The sequence below is a fragment of the Corticium candelabrum genome, chromosome 7, assembly GCF_963422355.1.
Source record: "Corticium candelabrum chromosome 7, ooCorCand1.1, whole genome shotgun sequence".
Classification (NCBI taxonomy): domain Eukaryota; kingdom Metazoa; phylum Porifera; class Homoscleromorpha; order Homosclerophorida; family Plakinidae; genus Corticium; species Corticium candelabrum.
In genome coordinates, this window is record NC_085091.1 from 1409493 (window position 1) to 1426163 (window position 16671).

At 40.2% G+C, this 16671-nt stretch overlaps 2 protein-coding genes across 2 annotated transcripts in view; both read left to right on the forward strand.

The window, feature by feature from the left end:
• Positions 1 to 842: 842 nt before the first annotated feature.
• On the forward strand, positions 843 to 13074 carry LOC134182331 (uncharacterized). The gene is made up of 12 exons (XM_062649728.1): positions 843 to 894; positions 961 to 1083; positions 1159 to 1284; positions 3764 to 3889; positions 4415 to 4534; positions 4596 to 4718; positions 4843 to 4968; positions 5029 to 5154; positions 5219 to 5323; positions 5399 to 5497; positions 11278 to 11892; positions 11958 to 13074. Exons 1-12 carry the CDS (start codon positions 873 to 875, stop codon positions 12764 to 12766), a joined length of 2520 nt encoding a protein of 839 aa, XP_062505712.1. The 5' UTR covers positions 843 to 872; the 3' UTR covers positions 12767 to 13074.
• Positions 13075 to 13549: 475 nt separating this feature from the next.
• LOC134182204 (chordin-like) overlaps positions 13550 to 16671 on the forward strand; it is a 12849-nt gene continuing 9727 nt past the window's right edge. The window contains exons 1-6 of the mRNA XM_062649582.1: positions 13550 to 13686; positions 13744 to 13844; positions 14274 to 14391; positions 14861 to 14938; positions 16255 to 16372; positions 16441 to 16525. Coding sequence (XP_062505566.1) covers positions 13554 to 13686; positions 13744 to 13844; positions 14274 to 14391; positions 14861 to 14938; positions 16255 to 16372; positions 16441 to 16525 — 633 coding nt within the window. The 5' untranslated portion in view covers positions 13550 to 13553. The remainder of the gene's footprint in view (positions 13687 to 13743; positions 13845 to 14273; positions 14392 to 14860; positions 14939 to 16254; positions 16373 to 16440; positions 16526 to 16671) is intronic.

The window sequence follows — 16671 nt, forward strand, 5'->3', positions numbered from 1 at the left end:
TTACAATTTCACTTTGTGCTGATGTGAACTGAAAACATTTTTTTGTAAGCCTTTTTAAATGCTGTTTGTCATTGTCGTATGTCAATGCTGCAGATAATACAACTTGCCAATTGAACTCAAACTCCACACTTACGGTGTATGTTTGTCAGTCTGTTTGTATGTATTCACTTTTTACATTATGATGGATAATCAGTAAGTCATGTAGCACAACGTGTGAAAGAAAACTCTTGCTGTTTGCAATTGGTGATCTGTTAGATGAGAATGTGTTGTAGACATGGTTGTGGGTCAGTATATACATCAAACAGTCAGTAGCAACGAGGGTTAGTGATTGATCAAACAGAATGTTGCCTATTGCATGCGCGTTCAAAAGCACTTAAAATCAGTGCTACAATTCAAATAGCCAAATATATATTTTTTAAATTTATATTTTTTAATAAATCAATTTGTAATTTTGTAATTTCGTAGTTTTAATTTTAAATCTTAAAAATTTAGAAAAGACATTCTATTTTCAATTTTAAGCCAAGGCACACACACACACACACACACACACACACACACACACACACACACCAGTGATGATCTTACCGCCGCGTTATTTCGCCTGGGAGAAAGACGCGGCGGTTTGGTCTGGCTAGCTACGCGAGACTACGAGAAAACGCAGAGTCTTATTTTAGACAAGTCTGAGAAAACGGGACGTAAAATTTTTTAACTGCAGCGAGATAAGTTTCTACTGCATATTGAGTATCAAGGGTATGATACTATGTTTAGAGCCACATTCTATCATTTATCGTGTCTGGCGGTCCGCCAGTCACGTGTCAATGGTGCATGCGTAGTGACAACGCTTACATAATTTTGTCACGAGTTTGTACAATATGGCGGAAGATGAAGCTCAAGGTATCATTGGCGAGGAAAAGGAAGATAACCTAGTAGTAAGTGTAGTTGTTTTGTTCTCGGTTGTAGATTTATTTGTGAGAGCGAAGAAACTGTTGGAGGAAGACAACTATGGAGCTGCTGAAAGAATTTGCCACCAATTGCTGTTTCTTTACGAAACAGCGGATCATCAACCGGTACAGAAAGCAATAGGTTAGTGTGTCTATGTGTGAAGATGTAGAAATCTATTGATATTAACTATTTTGAAATTCAATTTTATGTTGGAAGCGCTGTATATGTTGGGTGCGTGTCTATATCACCAACATAAAGTGAATGACGCCGTAAAGTTTACGGAACAATGTTTGTCTATTGTACAAGATATTACACCTCAACATGAAGAGTTTCTGTCTGATGGTAAGTGTGATTTCTGTTTTATTCATTGTTATGAGTTTATCTCACTAATTGATTGTTTATCAGAAATGTAGATAGTAAGTAAAGTTGATATTTACATCTAAAATCCTACATTCATTGTGTAGTATTAGATGTTAATTGCAGGTGTGACTATAAGGTCATTAGTAAGTCAGGCTGCACATGTAATCAATTATCAGTCAACTTACAATGTCATGATGCATACATCAACAGTTTGTTTGATGGTTTATTACTGTTACCTTAAGATTTATACTAGCTGTATGGTATCTGTAGGTGCCTCGCATTCGTGAGTAACACGTCCAAAGGAGTTTTCAGACCGTCTACTGAAACGCCGAGTCCTAGCTAGACAATACGTATTTGTTGAAACCCTAGCTGTCATGGAAGTAAACATGCAAACTTCCTAGTAGTTTAGATTATGTATATAGGCCTGGTATAGATAGTCGTCGTTTTGCGATCGTGATCAAGACAATTGAAATGTACAGTCTAGGTATGCACTCAGTTCCGTTGTAACGACAGTGGTATGGTATTTACTGACATAGAAATTGATATCAGCAAACATTGACTATCAACAGTGTTAGATGCAGCACAGTGTAGTAAGGATCAGCGTTGTGCGATTAAATCGATTATTCGATTTATCGATTGCTTGTGACGCATCGATAAGGCATCGATGGCCGGGGAACTCCCTATCGATTAATCGGGCATGCGCATTCAGTCGTCACGTGTAGGTCGTTTGCTCAGTGCAGTGTCTGTTAGTCTTGACTTCAAATGAGTGTAAGGGAAGTACCAGACAGAAATTACTTGAAAGAAGCGGGTCTCCTGCCTCCTAGGCAGTGCTCTTCCGAAGTTTGGCGGTACTTTGGCTTCCGTGGTGAAAACGGGAAGATTGAGGATCCGAAACACGTAATAGATCTTGCAGCATGTCTGGCGGTACTCTTCACCATTGCAGTTTTGGCTTTGCTCTGTCTATAGGTTGTATGCACCATCAACAAATGCGGCGCCGTTCTGAAGTACTGTGGTAACACCACCAACCTGGCCGCTCACATGAAATCTCGTCACCCGCTAGTGTTTATGAAAACATTTACCGATTAATCGATAAATCGTGATACTGACTTCAAGTAATCGGCAATAATCGGCAATACCAATTATTTTCATTATCGCACAACGCTGGTAAGGATTGATCATACTATAGTATGGGACATGTGAATAGTTGACTGTAGGTGGCATTCAGCTCCTGAAGGTGTTTCTTGGTTGTCACATACACACAGTCCCTAGCTACAATACAAAAGGATGGGGCGACGGAACTTCATGAAGCGTTTTCGTCGCTGTTTGGTCACTTGCACGAATCAGTCTTAGACTCATCTGTAGTCGGACACGGAAACGGTTTTTAAGGTAGCTCCTATCATGAAACGTGGTTGTGGGGAGGGAAATTTGAGATTTGTGTGTGTACACACACACAGACACACACACACACGCACACACACACACACACACACACACACACACACACACACACGCACGCACACACACCAAGTCAAGAGCTCGATGGAGAGCCATATAGGACCATGCCTCTTTCTGTAGTGCGACCCGGATTAGAAGCCTCACTATGCTCGGCAATTACTTTCATAATTATCTTTATAATATTTTACGAATAAAATTTCGACATTGATTATGTTGTCTTTTGATGAATACTGTTGGTGAGACCATGTGCTTTTTTGCAAAGTTAATTTTGACATTGTTTCTGACTATTAATTAAGGAACTAGCAAGACCTGCCCTATGGGTGGTGTGCTTTACTACCAAACAAACTTGCGTGCATGGGTAGCTATAGATGTCAAGTTAAGAATACATCACAGCAGCTCAGGAACTACAGCTGGCACGGCACGTCTTACAATGTACCAGATGTGGGAATTAGAATGGCCTACAGTAGTGGGCAAGTGCACATCACATCTGCATACTTGGTTAATTGAATAAACAAACTTCTGTGCATCTTTTTTCAGGTTGCCAAAGTCTCATTTTGGGCCGTTGGAAGCAATTTAGGCAAACTAGAGCTCGACCGTTCATCTCGACGGTCGACGGTTGATCTCAACTTGCTGCAACGAGACCGACATTGTGTTGGTCAGCGCGTTACATACATACAGGCAGAAGTGGGCGATTATAGTATAGGATTCTATCTTGTAAAATAAATAAATAGAATGCATTATATCTTTAATTTAGTGTATAGGGGAATATTAATTAATGCAGAAGAAAGTAAAAGAAAGTAGAAATGTGAGTAGTGCAGCTAGATTTTCATTATGATTTTTGTGCACTATGTCTAGTGTGTAGTGTGTGTTGAGAGGTGAAGATGTTGGGAGGGTGTGTGTGTGTTGAGAGGTGAAGATGTTGGGAGGGTGTGACAGACTGTGAAGAGAGACTACGACTAGAAGAGATGACGTGACTGACTGTTGTGTTGTTGTGTCTCTAATTTAGTGTTACACGGTATGGGAGGGTACCTATACTATCAGGGCAAGTATGAAAGAGCAACAGAACATCTAAGAGAGTCACTCAACATCAAGCGTAGATTGTCTTCTGTGGACAAAGTCAACATGGCATACAGTGAGTAATAGTGATGTGAGTTTGTAATTGAATGTAATATTGAGTGTTAGACAAAGAGAGAAGAAAAGTGAATTTAGACATTGTGAATTGAAGTCAATTTCTTTAGTTGAGTGGAGGGAAGTGATGAAAGTGGAGAAGCACGACTTTATACGAGTCTTTGTGTTGCATTTGTGAATGTTAATATGCTGATGTTGAGTTTGTGTATTGATGATCATGGAAAAGAAATAATTTCAGTCGTGATTATGATGTTTGCTACTTTGAATTTATTTGTGTGATGTGATAATAAAGAGTGCTGATTCATGTTTTAGTTTTGTGTGAATGTTTGACAATCAAGCGTTGCAAGTTTCCATTTTAGTTTAATTGTGAAACAGTAAATATTGTAGTGCTTCTTTGTTTTCCATGGAATTTACATTCATCTGTTTTAGTACGAAAACTATCTGGTTTAGACAATATTTTATAAATATTGATATCAATTACATGTGCTTATTTTTGTTTTATATAGTAAGAGTCTTGTATGTTGTGCAGCTTGTGTTTTCCTTTCACGTTGCCTTCTCTCTCAATGTCTGACAAAAGAAGCTGAATATGTGATGAGAGAAGGTTGTGGTTTAGCATTCAGCACGAATGACAATTTTGTGAAAGCATACTGTAAGTATGGATGGTGTGTGAATTGAAATGTTGTTTGTTGTTGCTGATTGTGTTTGAGTAGCTGCCACTCTATTGGCTTATGCAATGCAACTAAATGAAGGAACAGAAGAGGAAGTGATAAAATTGTTACAACAGGCTGATGAATGGATTCAAATGGTGGGAGAAGGGCAGTGGAAGGCACGTGGTAAGTTACAAGATGGAAATGAGTTTGAAGAGTTTAATGTTCACAGTAACATTGAGATAATCATTGAACTTGTGAGTGTGTTAGATGTGTGACATACATTGCTGACTTGTGTTGTGTTGTGTAGTGTTGAGTGAAATGGGAGAAGTATTGGTGATAAGGGGTGACTACAAACGTGCCAACAGAATACTGCAGGAAGCAGTAACAATACAAAGACACTTTTTACCAACCAACCATCATGACACTGCTTTAAGTGAGAGATTGTAAATATGAGAATTGTCTCTTAATTATGTTTATTGTTCCTTTTGTTCAGCTGTTTGTCGCATGGCAGAAAGTCAAGTGAAACAAGACCAACAAATGGTTGCTTTGCCATTGTTCCACGAGTCATCAGAAATGATGAGTAAATCAATAGGTGTGGAACACCCAATAAGAGGAAGAAGTAATTCATTGTCTAGAGTCATATTTTGTTTTGTTTTAACTGTAGAATGTTTATTTGTATTCAGGTTTATTTGGTGTTGCTAAAGTCCTTCTAAAACAACAGAAGTGGCAAGAAGCAGAAACCATCCTAAAGGAAAGTGTCAATATTTTGCATCCCACAACAAGTGCAGGTGTGTTGTCACATAAAATGATTAGAAATGACAGAAAGTGGACAAAGTAGGAGTTCTATCTTATTGTGTGTATAGCAATTCGAGACCTGAACTATTGCTTACGAATGCTAAAGAAAGATCAAGAAGCAGTGGACATTTTGCAACAACATCAACGAATTGTTTCTTATCATCAAGGTAGGCGCTTAGTTTGTTCCACATTTCTGTCTCCATATAAACTCCAGTGTTCCAGCTATGCTATTTGAACGGGGTGCTGCGCCCTGCCCATGTTATTAGCCTGGTATACTCCTAATACCGGTTTTCAGACAAGTGATTAGTTAGATGGGCTTTCAAAACATATTTGTTATTGTAGTATGGTCAACATTTGGTTTTGTGACAGTTGCATAAGTTTTGCACAGACATCATCTGGGCGTCAAAATTAAGGCAACAACATCGTTCCGCACACAGCTACTCCTATGCATGCACTCACATGTTGGTTTCACCATTCCATCGTTGAGAAACAAAGAGAGTTGGTAAGTGTGGAAATCACACAAGAGCTTAGATCCTTCGTCTAAATACGATCCGCACATGAAGCATGGCAACCAATGCAGTAGCCTTTCACTTCAGCTGGTGATTGCTACATAATTATCACTTACCAGTAAATGCTTCTCATTGCTTCGTGTGAAAGACACTCCTTATTGTTGACTTTGAAAGATTTGGGAAGTCAAGTCAAGGTCCAGTCCATGCATGAAAAGCAATCATTTTTAGTTCAACAATGGAGTCAAATTTGGACGTCATTCGTATTCTCTCGTCGAGACCTATTTTTATAGCCTAGGTTGTTCTCCATGGGACTGCCTCTCTAAGAAGTTTAAACTTGCCAGTAGTGTAGTATTTTTCTTTGGCATTATGTTGCCTGCTTGTCTGCCAGTATCAACTTTTACTATATTTGTAGCTTTAGTATATAGAGTGCCCTTTGATGGGGACGCTTTCCCTGCTCGATTTAAATCTTAGCTGGAACACTGAACTCACAATTATTTCAGCTATGAGCCATGGGAAACAATACTTTGTATAGTCATGAGACTAGGCAAGTAGCTGCTCAAGATGTATTGGGGTGAAATGACTTTCAGTTTGTGACTGGCTGACTATGTCTGTCACACTTTGCAATGTGCCACGCTTTTAGTGCGGTCCAATCACCAAATAGTATTTTACAGTGGCTGGGTTGTGCTTCCCACGTTCTACATTCCAAAATTGCTTTGCGGTGATGTCATCAAAATATCAGAAATGATGTATCTAAGCTCTGATGGCTCCTTCTTCTGTAAGATGTTAGTGCAATGCAAAATCATTTACAACTACAGGACGGTGATTAGCCATAACAAGCATTGAAATAATACAACAAAACAATACGGACACACATTTACGCTCCATGGATTAAAATTGGAAAGACGGATACTCATTGTCACTCACGACAGTGATAGGTTGCCACTGAGACTTTCGAGGCTTTCTGCCATGTTAGATGTCCCCTTTCCACTAGAGAGACAAGACACATTGAGCCTCTTGGCCTGCATCAACTAAAACGAGTTAAAACAAAAAAGCACCACAATTGCTGTCAGAAACACTAAATATCAACAACAAGCCTTTCATGTCTTCTGGACGATCTTCAAACATTTGAGAATGTGAAGAGAGCAGCCTCGACTTGCACCGCTATTTAACGTACACTATAACTTGATGATGAGCGATTGGTTCATGCTTCCATACTTGAGCGTGACATCAGAAGAAATGAAATGCACACTAGTATTTTGATGACGTTTTATGGTGTCATTGACATCACAAGCAATTTTGGAATTTTTAAACACAAACCGGCCATTGTGGTATGTGCTATTTGTCGTACATGGCAACCAGAGACAATGGACGAACTGCCTAGCCTCGTCCCCAGACTCACGTGAGCCTGGCAGTGTCCGGTTCCCGTATGACACTTTCAGCTTTCTGTGAGTCTGGACTCACCGCGCCTACTTTCACACACTTACTTCACTAAGTGTCACCCCACGTCATAGTCTTGGCACCCCATGTGACTAAATAGTACCTGCGTCACAAACTCAATTAGCTTACATCTATCTAATGTGTGACCCAGCAGATTGTGTATCACACCCAAGCTTCCAAACAGCGCATGGTGACTCTCCACGGTGACACCGTGAGTGATTCACCAAGTTTACGCTATCCAAATCTCAAGGCGACTTCAACATGTGGAAAGGTGAGCGTACTCCTACGTTATTGTCCTACTCGTGTAGACTGACGAGCCTGCCAAGTCTAGTTACAGTGATCCGGACTTCGCGTGTTGTTCACTCGTTGTTTCGTCGCACATTCGCTATCTGCACGGCCCTTGCTAGTGCACAGACTCTAATGGCCAGTAGGGTGCGCAATGGCAACAAGAGACACATTGACGTGGAATTGCAGTCCGCTCTCCGTGTTTTCAATTATGATGACTTTCGGGAGAGTAAACTTGTCTCCAGGGCCATCCAAGGGGGAAAAGACATCTTTGTCCGTAGAAACAGCGAGTGAACTACACGTGGAGTCCGGATCGCTGTAACTAGACTTGGCAGGCTCGCCAGTCTACGCGAGTAGGACAATAACTTAGCTAGGAATACACTCACCTTTTCACATGCTGAAGTTGTCTTGAGATTTGGATAGCGTGAACGCGGTGAATCACTCACCATGGAGAGTCACCATGAGCCGTTTGGAAGCTTGGGCGTGATACACAATCTGCTGGGTCACACATTAGATAGATGTAAGCTAATTGAGTTTGAGACATAGGTACTTTTTAGTTACGTGGGTGACACTTAGTGAAGTAAGTGTGTGAAAGTAGGCACGGTGAGTCCAGCTCACAGGAGGCTGAAAGTGTCATACGGGAACCAGACACTGCCAGGCTCACGTGAGTCTGGGGACAAGGCTAGAACCGCCAATCAGATCCATGAAATGATTAAGAAAAGTTTCTTACCAGAACATTGTAATTCATGTTTGTGATTACCAGGTCTTGTGTCGTTATGCCCCTTCATGATGGGCAAGCGCCCACCAACCCGGCAGGTGAACCCAGTAGAGTACACGTTTCTGTGTAGTCCACACAGCGATCAATGACTAGCCAATTCGATATAGAGTGCAGGCATTACGGTCACCGCGAACTCGAGACAGCACGCTTAGTGGATATCAATGACCACCAGTAAAGTGCTGAATGTCATCGTCAATGGACCGTTTGCCAGACCACAGAAACTCCCCAACGACTGAAATGAGTCATAGTCTCATGGACAAAGCTAGAGAAACATGAGAAATAAAGACAGACAAGTTTCATAATTAACTGTTGTCACTGGGGTTTGAACCCCCAAATTATGGAGTGGTAGCCATTGTCGCTAACCACTAAGCCCTGGCAGTCTTGTTACTAATTATTTATTTTTTGTCGTGCTCAACCAGATCAGTCTGGTTCATAAGATCTCTTGTAAGCACCGGAGGCAAATCTTGCCTCAGAGGTGCTTAAACCATCATGGCTGTCTAAAACCTCAGACATGACTTTACATAGGATTAGCCTGGATCCAAGAAGCACTGTTTTCTGCAAGTGCTGCAGGTTGTGATGACCTGGAATAATGTCCAGCAATACCTGCGTGCACTGTGCCCAACGCTCCCAACACCACTGGAACAACCAGTGTCCGACACTGCCACATTCAGCTCACCTCCACCCACAAGTCACTGTATTTTATCAACTTCTCAGCCTGTTTCCTGGCGATGTTATCATCAGCAGGACAGCTGATATCAATAAGGAGACAAGCGTTTGTCTTCTTATTTCTGAAACAGATGTCAGGACGATTGGCACCGATCTTCCTAGCAGTAGGGATGGCTGTATCCCACATCATAGTGATGTCGTCCATTCCACAAGCCTATCAGGATGATGCTGGTACCATCTGCTCTCCACTGGAACCCCAAAATGACGGCAAATGTCCCAGTGGATAATGGAGGTCACCTGATTATGTCGATCAGTGTAGTCCATCGGTGCCAAGGCACTACAGCCTGCCACAATGTAGTCAACTGTTTCCAGTCCTACACTGCACAAGTGGCAAGTGAGACTGACATCTGGATGCAGAATGTTGCGCTCATAATATCGAGCCCAAAGAGCTTGGTCTTGAGCAGCAACAACCAGTCCCTCAGTTGTAGCAGGAAGATTTGATGACTTCAGCCATCTGTAGGTCTCTTTCATGTCCACAGGTGGTTTCTCAGTGAGCCGGCGATACTGACCATGCACAGGTTTTCTGCTCTTGGACTGTACACGAAGAGTACTGCTGCACGTACGGCAATGTTTCGCATCTGTCTGAGGTGCTTGCTTGAATACATTACCAGACAGGATGGTCCCACTCCCATGCAGGCTCTGCGACTTGTTGTCCTTAGAGAGACTCCCCTGCAGCTGTGCAGTAAACTGTCGGGCCATGCATTGGATCGGATGAGAGGACCTCCTAGCATCACGCTCCTGTACCATTTGCATGAAGAGATCAGAGCTGTTACGAAGGTAACAGTCCGGCCCCACAATATAAGACTGATACGTTGACTTGATCTGTCGTAACCCTCTATTGCCCTTGATGCACGGAGCGTACAGCCGGTCAACGTCTGCCGCAGAATGGTGGACACCGTGCATAGAGAGAAGTTTCCTGGTCTGTCGATCAAGCTGCTGCAGGTGTGTGGTCCTCCTGTAAGTGAGAACCGGCAGTGCAAACCCATTGATGGCCAGAACATTTATTATTATTATTTTTATTTATTATTTTTATTTATTTACAGAACTTACCAGTCTGCAACTGCTAACACAAAATCAATCACTTTCTCGGTTTACAACATTTATACAGGAATCTAACATTGTGTAACCATGAGCGATATTTATGCCTCAAATGTGATAACTTTGTTCCTGTAGTTTAATGACTACAGACTATTTACAGACTTTGCTGTCACATGAAACGACAGTCACTTTGTATGATTTTAGATAGATTTTACATTTGCAAGATTGAAGTAGTGCGCTTAGAAGGAAAATAGTGTCTAAATTTGTAAGTCTTTACAACTTTCCTATCGTGTTGCTCAGAATCATGGGTGTGGAAGCAACAGTGTAAACACGGCTTCAATTACCAGTTTAACATGAGACTTTATAAAGAATATGATGTAGTGATGCAGCCCGTGTTTCCACTAGCTGGACCTTAGACTAGTTTAGCTTAATTAAACGCATCTAAGATCTAAACCAGTTCAAGAAAGCGACTGTTTCCACTAGGAACTTGCACATCCAGGATGTGCAAAACAAACTATCTAGGAACACCTTATTTTGAAGTATCAGGCTGCTCTGTTGCTGAGTCAGGGCTACTGTTGGTTGTCACTGATTCAGCATCTGTTAGTAGGAATTTGCATGACGATGACCAAGGACACTGTCTTCTCTCTATTTTTTAGCTGCTGATTTTTCCCCTTAGTTACATCTTGTAAGGCAATCCTATCCTAGCAAAATAGTCAATATCATCAAAACGGCGTTGTCAGGAGTCATCTAAACAAGCTCGCTACTGTCACATGACAGTTAACCTAAACTACTTTGCTAAACCTACTTTGAAGTACGTTTAAGAAAGCGGTTTAGGTTTGAAATATAACTGGTTTAGTGCAGATGGAAACAGGTCAATTCTTAAACCAGTTTAGCTTAAACCACTTGTTAAACCGGTTTAGGCACTCGTGAAAACGCATCCGCAGACAAGTCAAATGATGAGGTCACATGTAATGTGTAATGTGAAATGAGATCTGGGATGTCAGTGTGATGGGATTATGGTTTTTAGAAATTGTGCAGATAAGGGTTTATTATGTGTGACATCAAAGCCGTGTTATTGATGGGAGATCAGACGGCAGCTAGAATGTTTTTTTTGTTCACTCATTTGTTTATTTGTATTGTTTGTATATTTTGATTTTTAGTGTTTGTTTGTCAGGTGAGCATCAAGCAAGTGCACGTCAAGTTGATGATTTACAAAGAGAGTTGGAGCAGCTCAGAGAAAGCAATCGAGCCATTGAAGCAGAGAAATCAGCTTTACAGCAGCAATTGGCTGATCAGGAGGCTGTAACTCGTGCTGTCACTGATGAGAATGAACGTCAAGTGGGAGAAGTAAGGAGATTGCTGCAACTCATGCAGCAATGTGACGAAGACAACAAACAACTACAAGCAGCAGTTCATGAGCATGAACACCTTGCAGCACAGAAAGAGAGAGAAGCAAACGAACTACAGGAGGAAATCACAAGAATGGCAAGTCAGTTAGATGACGAGGAGAGACAGCTGCAACAACAGGAGGAAGAATTGGATGGCAAGAGAAGCACAATAGAGCAACAGGCAAGCACAATAGAAGAACAGAGAAGGCAAATTGATGTCTTGAGGCACGAGGTGCAAGAGAAGCACACAACTAACGAACGTCTGGAAAGAGACTTGCAGAGAAGTGAAAGTGCATGGCAGGAGCTGCAACAACTTCAACATCAAAGTGACAGCCTTATACAGATCCATGATGACAGTTTACACATGACTGGATTAGAGTTGGGAACAGGAGCTTATGGAGGTAACAGAATTGGTGAATTTGTTGCTCTACTGTATGAGTATGTGTGTATTGATGGTGTATTGTAGAGGTTGGTGTGGGCATGTGGCGTGGTGTAGCAGTTGCTGTCAAGACATTTCATGAAGAACCGGTTAGAGTAGATGAACTCAACATTTCATTCATTAGACGTCAAGTGTCGGTGTCCAGTCATGTCCATCACCCCAATGTCGTATTCATCTGTGGAGCTATCATTGACAATGAAGTTCCTCTTCGTATCGTCATGGAGCTTTTGGAAGGATCACTGAAAGATGTGATCAAAGCTGCTTTGAGAAGCAGATATCTGTCCATGAGGGAACAAGTGGATATAGCTGTGGGATGTCTGTGTGGTGTGATGTATCTTCACCAACTGCAGCCTGCTCTTCTCCATGGAGACATTCGCTCTACCAACATCCTCATCAGCAAGACCATGCAAGCCAAAATCGGTGATCTGGGCTCTTGTCGCTTCTCTAACGAGTCACTTTCTGTTGGTCCTCTCAGTCCACAATACATTGCACCAGAACGAGTTGTGGAAGGTCGTGGCCCTGCTTCACCCAACACAACAGAAGCCGACATGTACAGCTTGGGAGTCACGTTTGTCGAGTTATTCACAGGAGTAGGTGCAGAGATGAAACGGCGTAAGAGTCAGTTTCGAGCTGTTCCTTATGTTCCACTGCAAGACATTTGCTATGCTATGGCAGAAGAGAATCCACGTGATCGCATTTCTGCAGCAGCAGCTCTCATGCAAGTGAATGCAGTGAAGCAGAATGATGAGTACACTTCCTGTCCTCCCAAAAGGATGGTAAAAGGCAAGAAACGCAAAGAAGACAAAGTGACACTCGTAGAGATGCCGTGGATGTGACTTAGGAGCAGATAATTGTGATGTATTTGTTTGTCTGTTTGTCTCAATTCATCCAACTTTGCTGCTTGTTATAAATGCAATAGATGATGTTGCATGTGTGTAGTCTGCTGTGCAATATGAGTTGACATTGAACTTTTTGATAGTCTAGCAGTCAGTCTCACAGTTCTTAATTTACAGTTTCACTTTGTGCTGATGTGAACTGAAAACATTTTTTGTAGCCTTTTCTAATACTGTGTCACTTTTGTATATCAATGCTGCAGCTGAGTATCAATCTTATAATACAACTTGCCAATTGAACTCAAACTCCACACATACATGTTTGTCAGTCTGTTTGTATGTATTCACTTTTTACATTATGATGGATAATCAGTAAGTCATGTAGCACAACGTGTCAATAGAAAACTCTTGCTGTTTGCAATTGTTGGTCTGTTAGATGAGAATGTGTTGTAGACATGGTTGTGGGTGAGCATATACACCAAACAGTTAGTAGCAATGAGGGTTAGTAATCTATCAAACAGAATATTGCCTATTGCATGCGCATTCAAAAGCACTTAAAATGGATGCTAAAATTTAAATTGCCCAAATTTTTTTAAAATTTATATTTTCTAATAAATCAATTTTTAATATAATTTCGTAGTTTTTAATTTTAAATCTAAAAAATTGAAAGGACAATCTATTTTCAATTTTAAGTCAAGCTACAAATCTAAACAGCAGAATGGGCACAAACTAGATGATTGATTGCAATTAAGATGCCCGGTAAGACTCATGTCTGGACATCGAGGCCATAATGTCAATTTCTGTTGCGTTCTTCTGTTGCTTTTTGACAACGTCCTACGCTCTACCAACAACAGACGATCTGCTCACAATCGAAGATCCTACGTTATTTGACAGCGAGACTCATTCGCATTCAACTCGAACAGGTTGGTCACGCCCCCGCACTGTCAAACACACAGACTGTGATAAGTTGCACTGAGCAGGTTGCTGGGTCGAGAACACTCAGTACAGAGTCGGAGACAAATGGCATCCGACACTGCAACCGTTTGGCGTCTTCTACTGCATCAACTGCACTTGCAAAGAGGTCAACCCTACACATCCGGATCTTCAAAAATATTTTATTCAATAATTAATTATAATTATATTTTTATTTTTGTTTTAAAATGTTTCTTTAATAAGTAATTATTTATATATTATATTTTTAAATATTAGTTTAATTAACAATTAATTTTATTTATATTTTAATTTAAAATATTTTATTTAATAATTAATTGTTTATATCTTTATTTTAAAATATTTGTTAAAAATCTAATTTTATTACGTTAAGATTTTTATTTAATAATTAAGTATTTATACTTTTTAGTTAATAATTAATTACTTATATCTTTATTTAAAATATTAATCATTCATATTTTTATTTTATAATTATATATATATTTTTAAAATATTTATTTACTAATTAATTAATTATATATTTTGTGCAGTGTGGTTTCAGTTGTATTCATTTCTGTAGACACCTCATAATGCCACTGCTGTGTTGTCGTGTGAGAATGTGGAGGATGATTGCCCTCAACTCGACTGTCGGTATCAGTACAAACCTAAACAGCAATGCTGTCAACAATGTTTGGACGGTACATCCATTGTCATGACAATTAATCAATTTAATAATTAATTACGAAAGCAGACATTTAAGGACACAAGAGGATGACTTTCGCATCCTGATGTGTCTGCAGATTTAGCCTCTAATGACTTGTTATGTTTTGACTATGTGGATTGATTAGTGTGGGTGTGGCTAATTAAATAATTAATTAGTGACCTCCAGTGGGGCAGACCCACCACTTAAGGTGTCAATAGAAGGTGCCAAAATTGGTAATGTGTGAACGTTGTTTGTGTTGGTACATGAGCTGGTTCTCAAGTGTATGAGACCCAATGACGTCACGATGCACAATGTTGCTTATCATCTCTGTTGATGTTTATGAGTCTTTGTCTGAGGGATTTGTTGATTAATTGATCACAGATTGCATGCATTATCATCTGCATTTCTAACCATGTTTGTGTATCGTCTATTCGGTGTGTTGATTGCTTGTGTTGGTTTCTTAGTCGACGATGATTCGGAGGTTCCTACAGGATCGAACGTGATTGTTGTCGATCCTGCTAATCCGCACCTTTTCAGAGGAGGTTTGTTGTTTGTCTGTCTGTTTGTCTGTCTGTTTGTCTATGTGTGTCACTGTATACAAATTTGTCTGTCTATGTTTGTGTGTGACGTCCGAGGGGTAGAAATTTGTCTGTCTGTTTGTGTATGTCTGATGGTCTTAAGTTTGTCGGTCTGTTTTCTTTCTTTCATTTGTGTTTGTCTTTGTTGTCTCTATGGTCTGTTTTTATTCTACTTCTTAGTTGCTTGCTTATCCATGATTTGTCTATAGTATCTGTTACTCATTGTTTGCTATTGATATTTTGCTCTCATTTTGTGATAGGGATGCTTCACTCTTAACTATCTCCTACATTCATTACCTTTGCATTCTCTGATTAATTAGATCAGTATGGCATATGCTTTGTGCTGATTTCTGATAATTAAATTAAATTAATATAGTCTTTGTCTTTCTTCCCGTTGATATTTGTGTTATGTGAAACAGGAAATTGATTTCAACTGGAATAGCTTTTTGTCATACGTGTTAGCTTATGCAGGATGTGTAAGAGTTTTAGTTGTCAGACAGCCTGAAGCTATAACATACTTTCTTGCTTGGAAATCATCAGTTATGGTTATGAATAATTATATCAGCACTTGGAGGAATTACTGATGATTGTTTATACAGTGTAATGTATGCATACATGTGGCCTTCTTGATGGCAATTTCTTGTGTAGTGTTTAGTCAAATATTGAGGAACTGCAGACACATGCACACAAACACACACACACACACACACACACACACACACACACACACACACACACACACACACACACACACACACACACACAACGTCCTTGAATACATTACAAGAAAACACTAATGTAAACAAGTCTGACTTGTAATTCAGCTGATTCTGAGCAAAGCTTTAGCAGTTGGTGTCATTACGTGTGACCACATACTAACACACAAATCTAGGCTGATGTCATAGTTCTGGGTATAAAGGCTAGACCTACACCTGAGTCATATACATCAATTTCATCTTAATGTTTTATGCATTGTAAACATCGGTTCTAAGAAACTACTGAAGTGTTTCTTAGTAGGAAGTTGTTTGTTATGTTTGTTTAACTTCCTGATGCATAATGGGTGACACTGTTACCACAGAAATGACTAATGGAGAGATTTGTGGTCAGAATTTGTCATCTGGAAGACAAAACTGTTACATTTGAAGTGTGTGTTTGTGTGTGTGTGTGTGTGTGTGTGTGTGTGTGTGTGTGTGTGTGTGTGTGTGTGTGTGTGTGTGTGTGTTTGTGTAGAAACTTTATCTTTATTCTTTTTTGAAAATATATATTTCTAACTTCAATAGAGTATCTGTCTTTGTTGACTGGATCTCAAGGTCATCCTCCTGTGAAAACATTTGCAGCTGGATTTGCTCAATTTGTTGTGACGCTTTCAACTGTACATTATTTATTTGAATTTCATGGGTAAACTTACAAGCAATTGAATCAGTCGCTGTTTTGATGATTTTATTGTTGGCTTGTTGTTGTTTCAGAATTGGTGAAATTATTAGCATTCAGATAGTGACTGCTGATGATGAAGTGGCATACAAAGTTCCGATCAATATGCATGGACACAGGGTGGGTTTGTTGCTGTGTGTGTGTGTGTGTGTGTGTGTGTGTGTGTGTGTGTGTGTGTGTGTGTGTGTGTGTGTGTGTGTGTGTGTGTGTGTGTGTGTGTGTGTGTGTGTGTGTGTGTGTGTGTGTGTGATGTCATGCGTTTAGCT

Bases quoted from the DNA above. Each gene is read 5' to 3' on its own strand.
- LOC134182331 (XM_062649728.1), top strand. From the start codon at position 873: ATGGCGGAAGATGAAGCTCAAG. The intron at 4,719-4,842 runs GTAAGTTACAAG...TGTGTTGTGTAG, and splicing joins AGGGCAGTGGAAGGCACGTG to TGTTGAGTGAAATGGGAGAA. The intron at 4,969-5,028 runs GTGAGAGATTGT...CCTTTTGTTCAG, and splicing joins CCATCATGACACTGCTTTAA to CTGTTTGTCGCATGGCAGAA.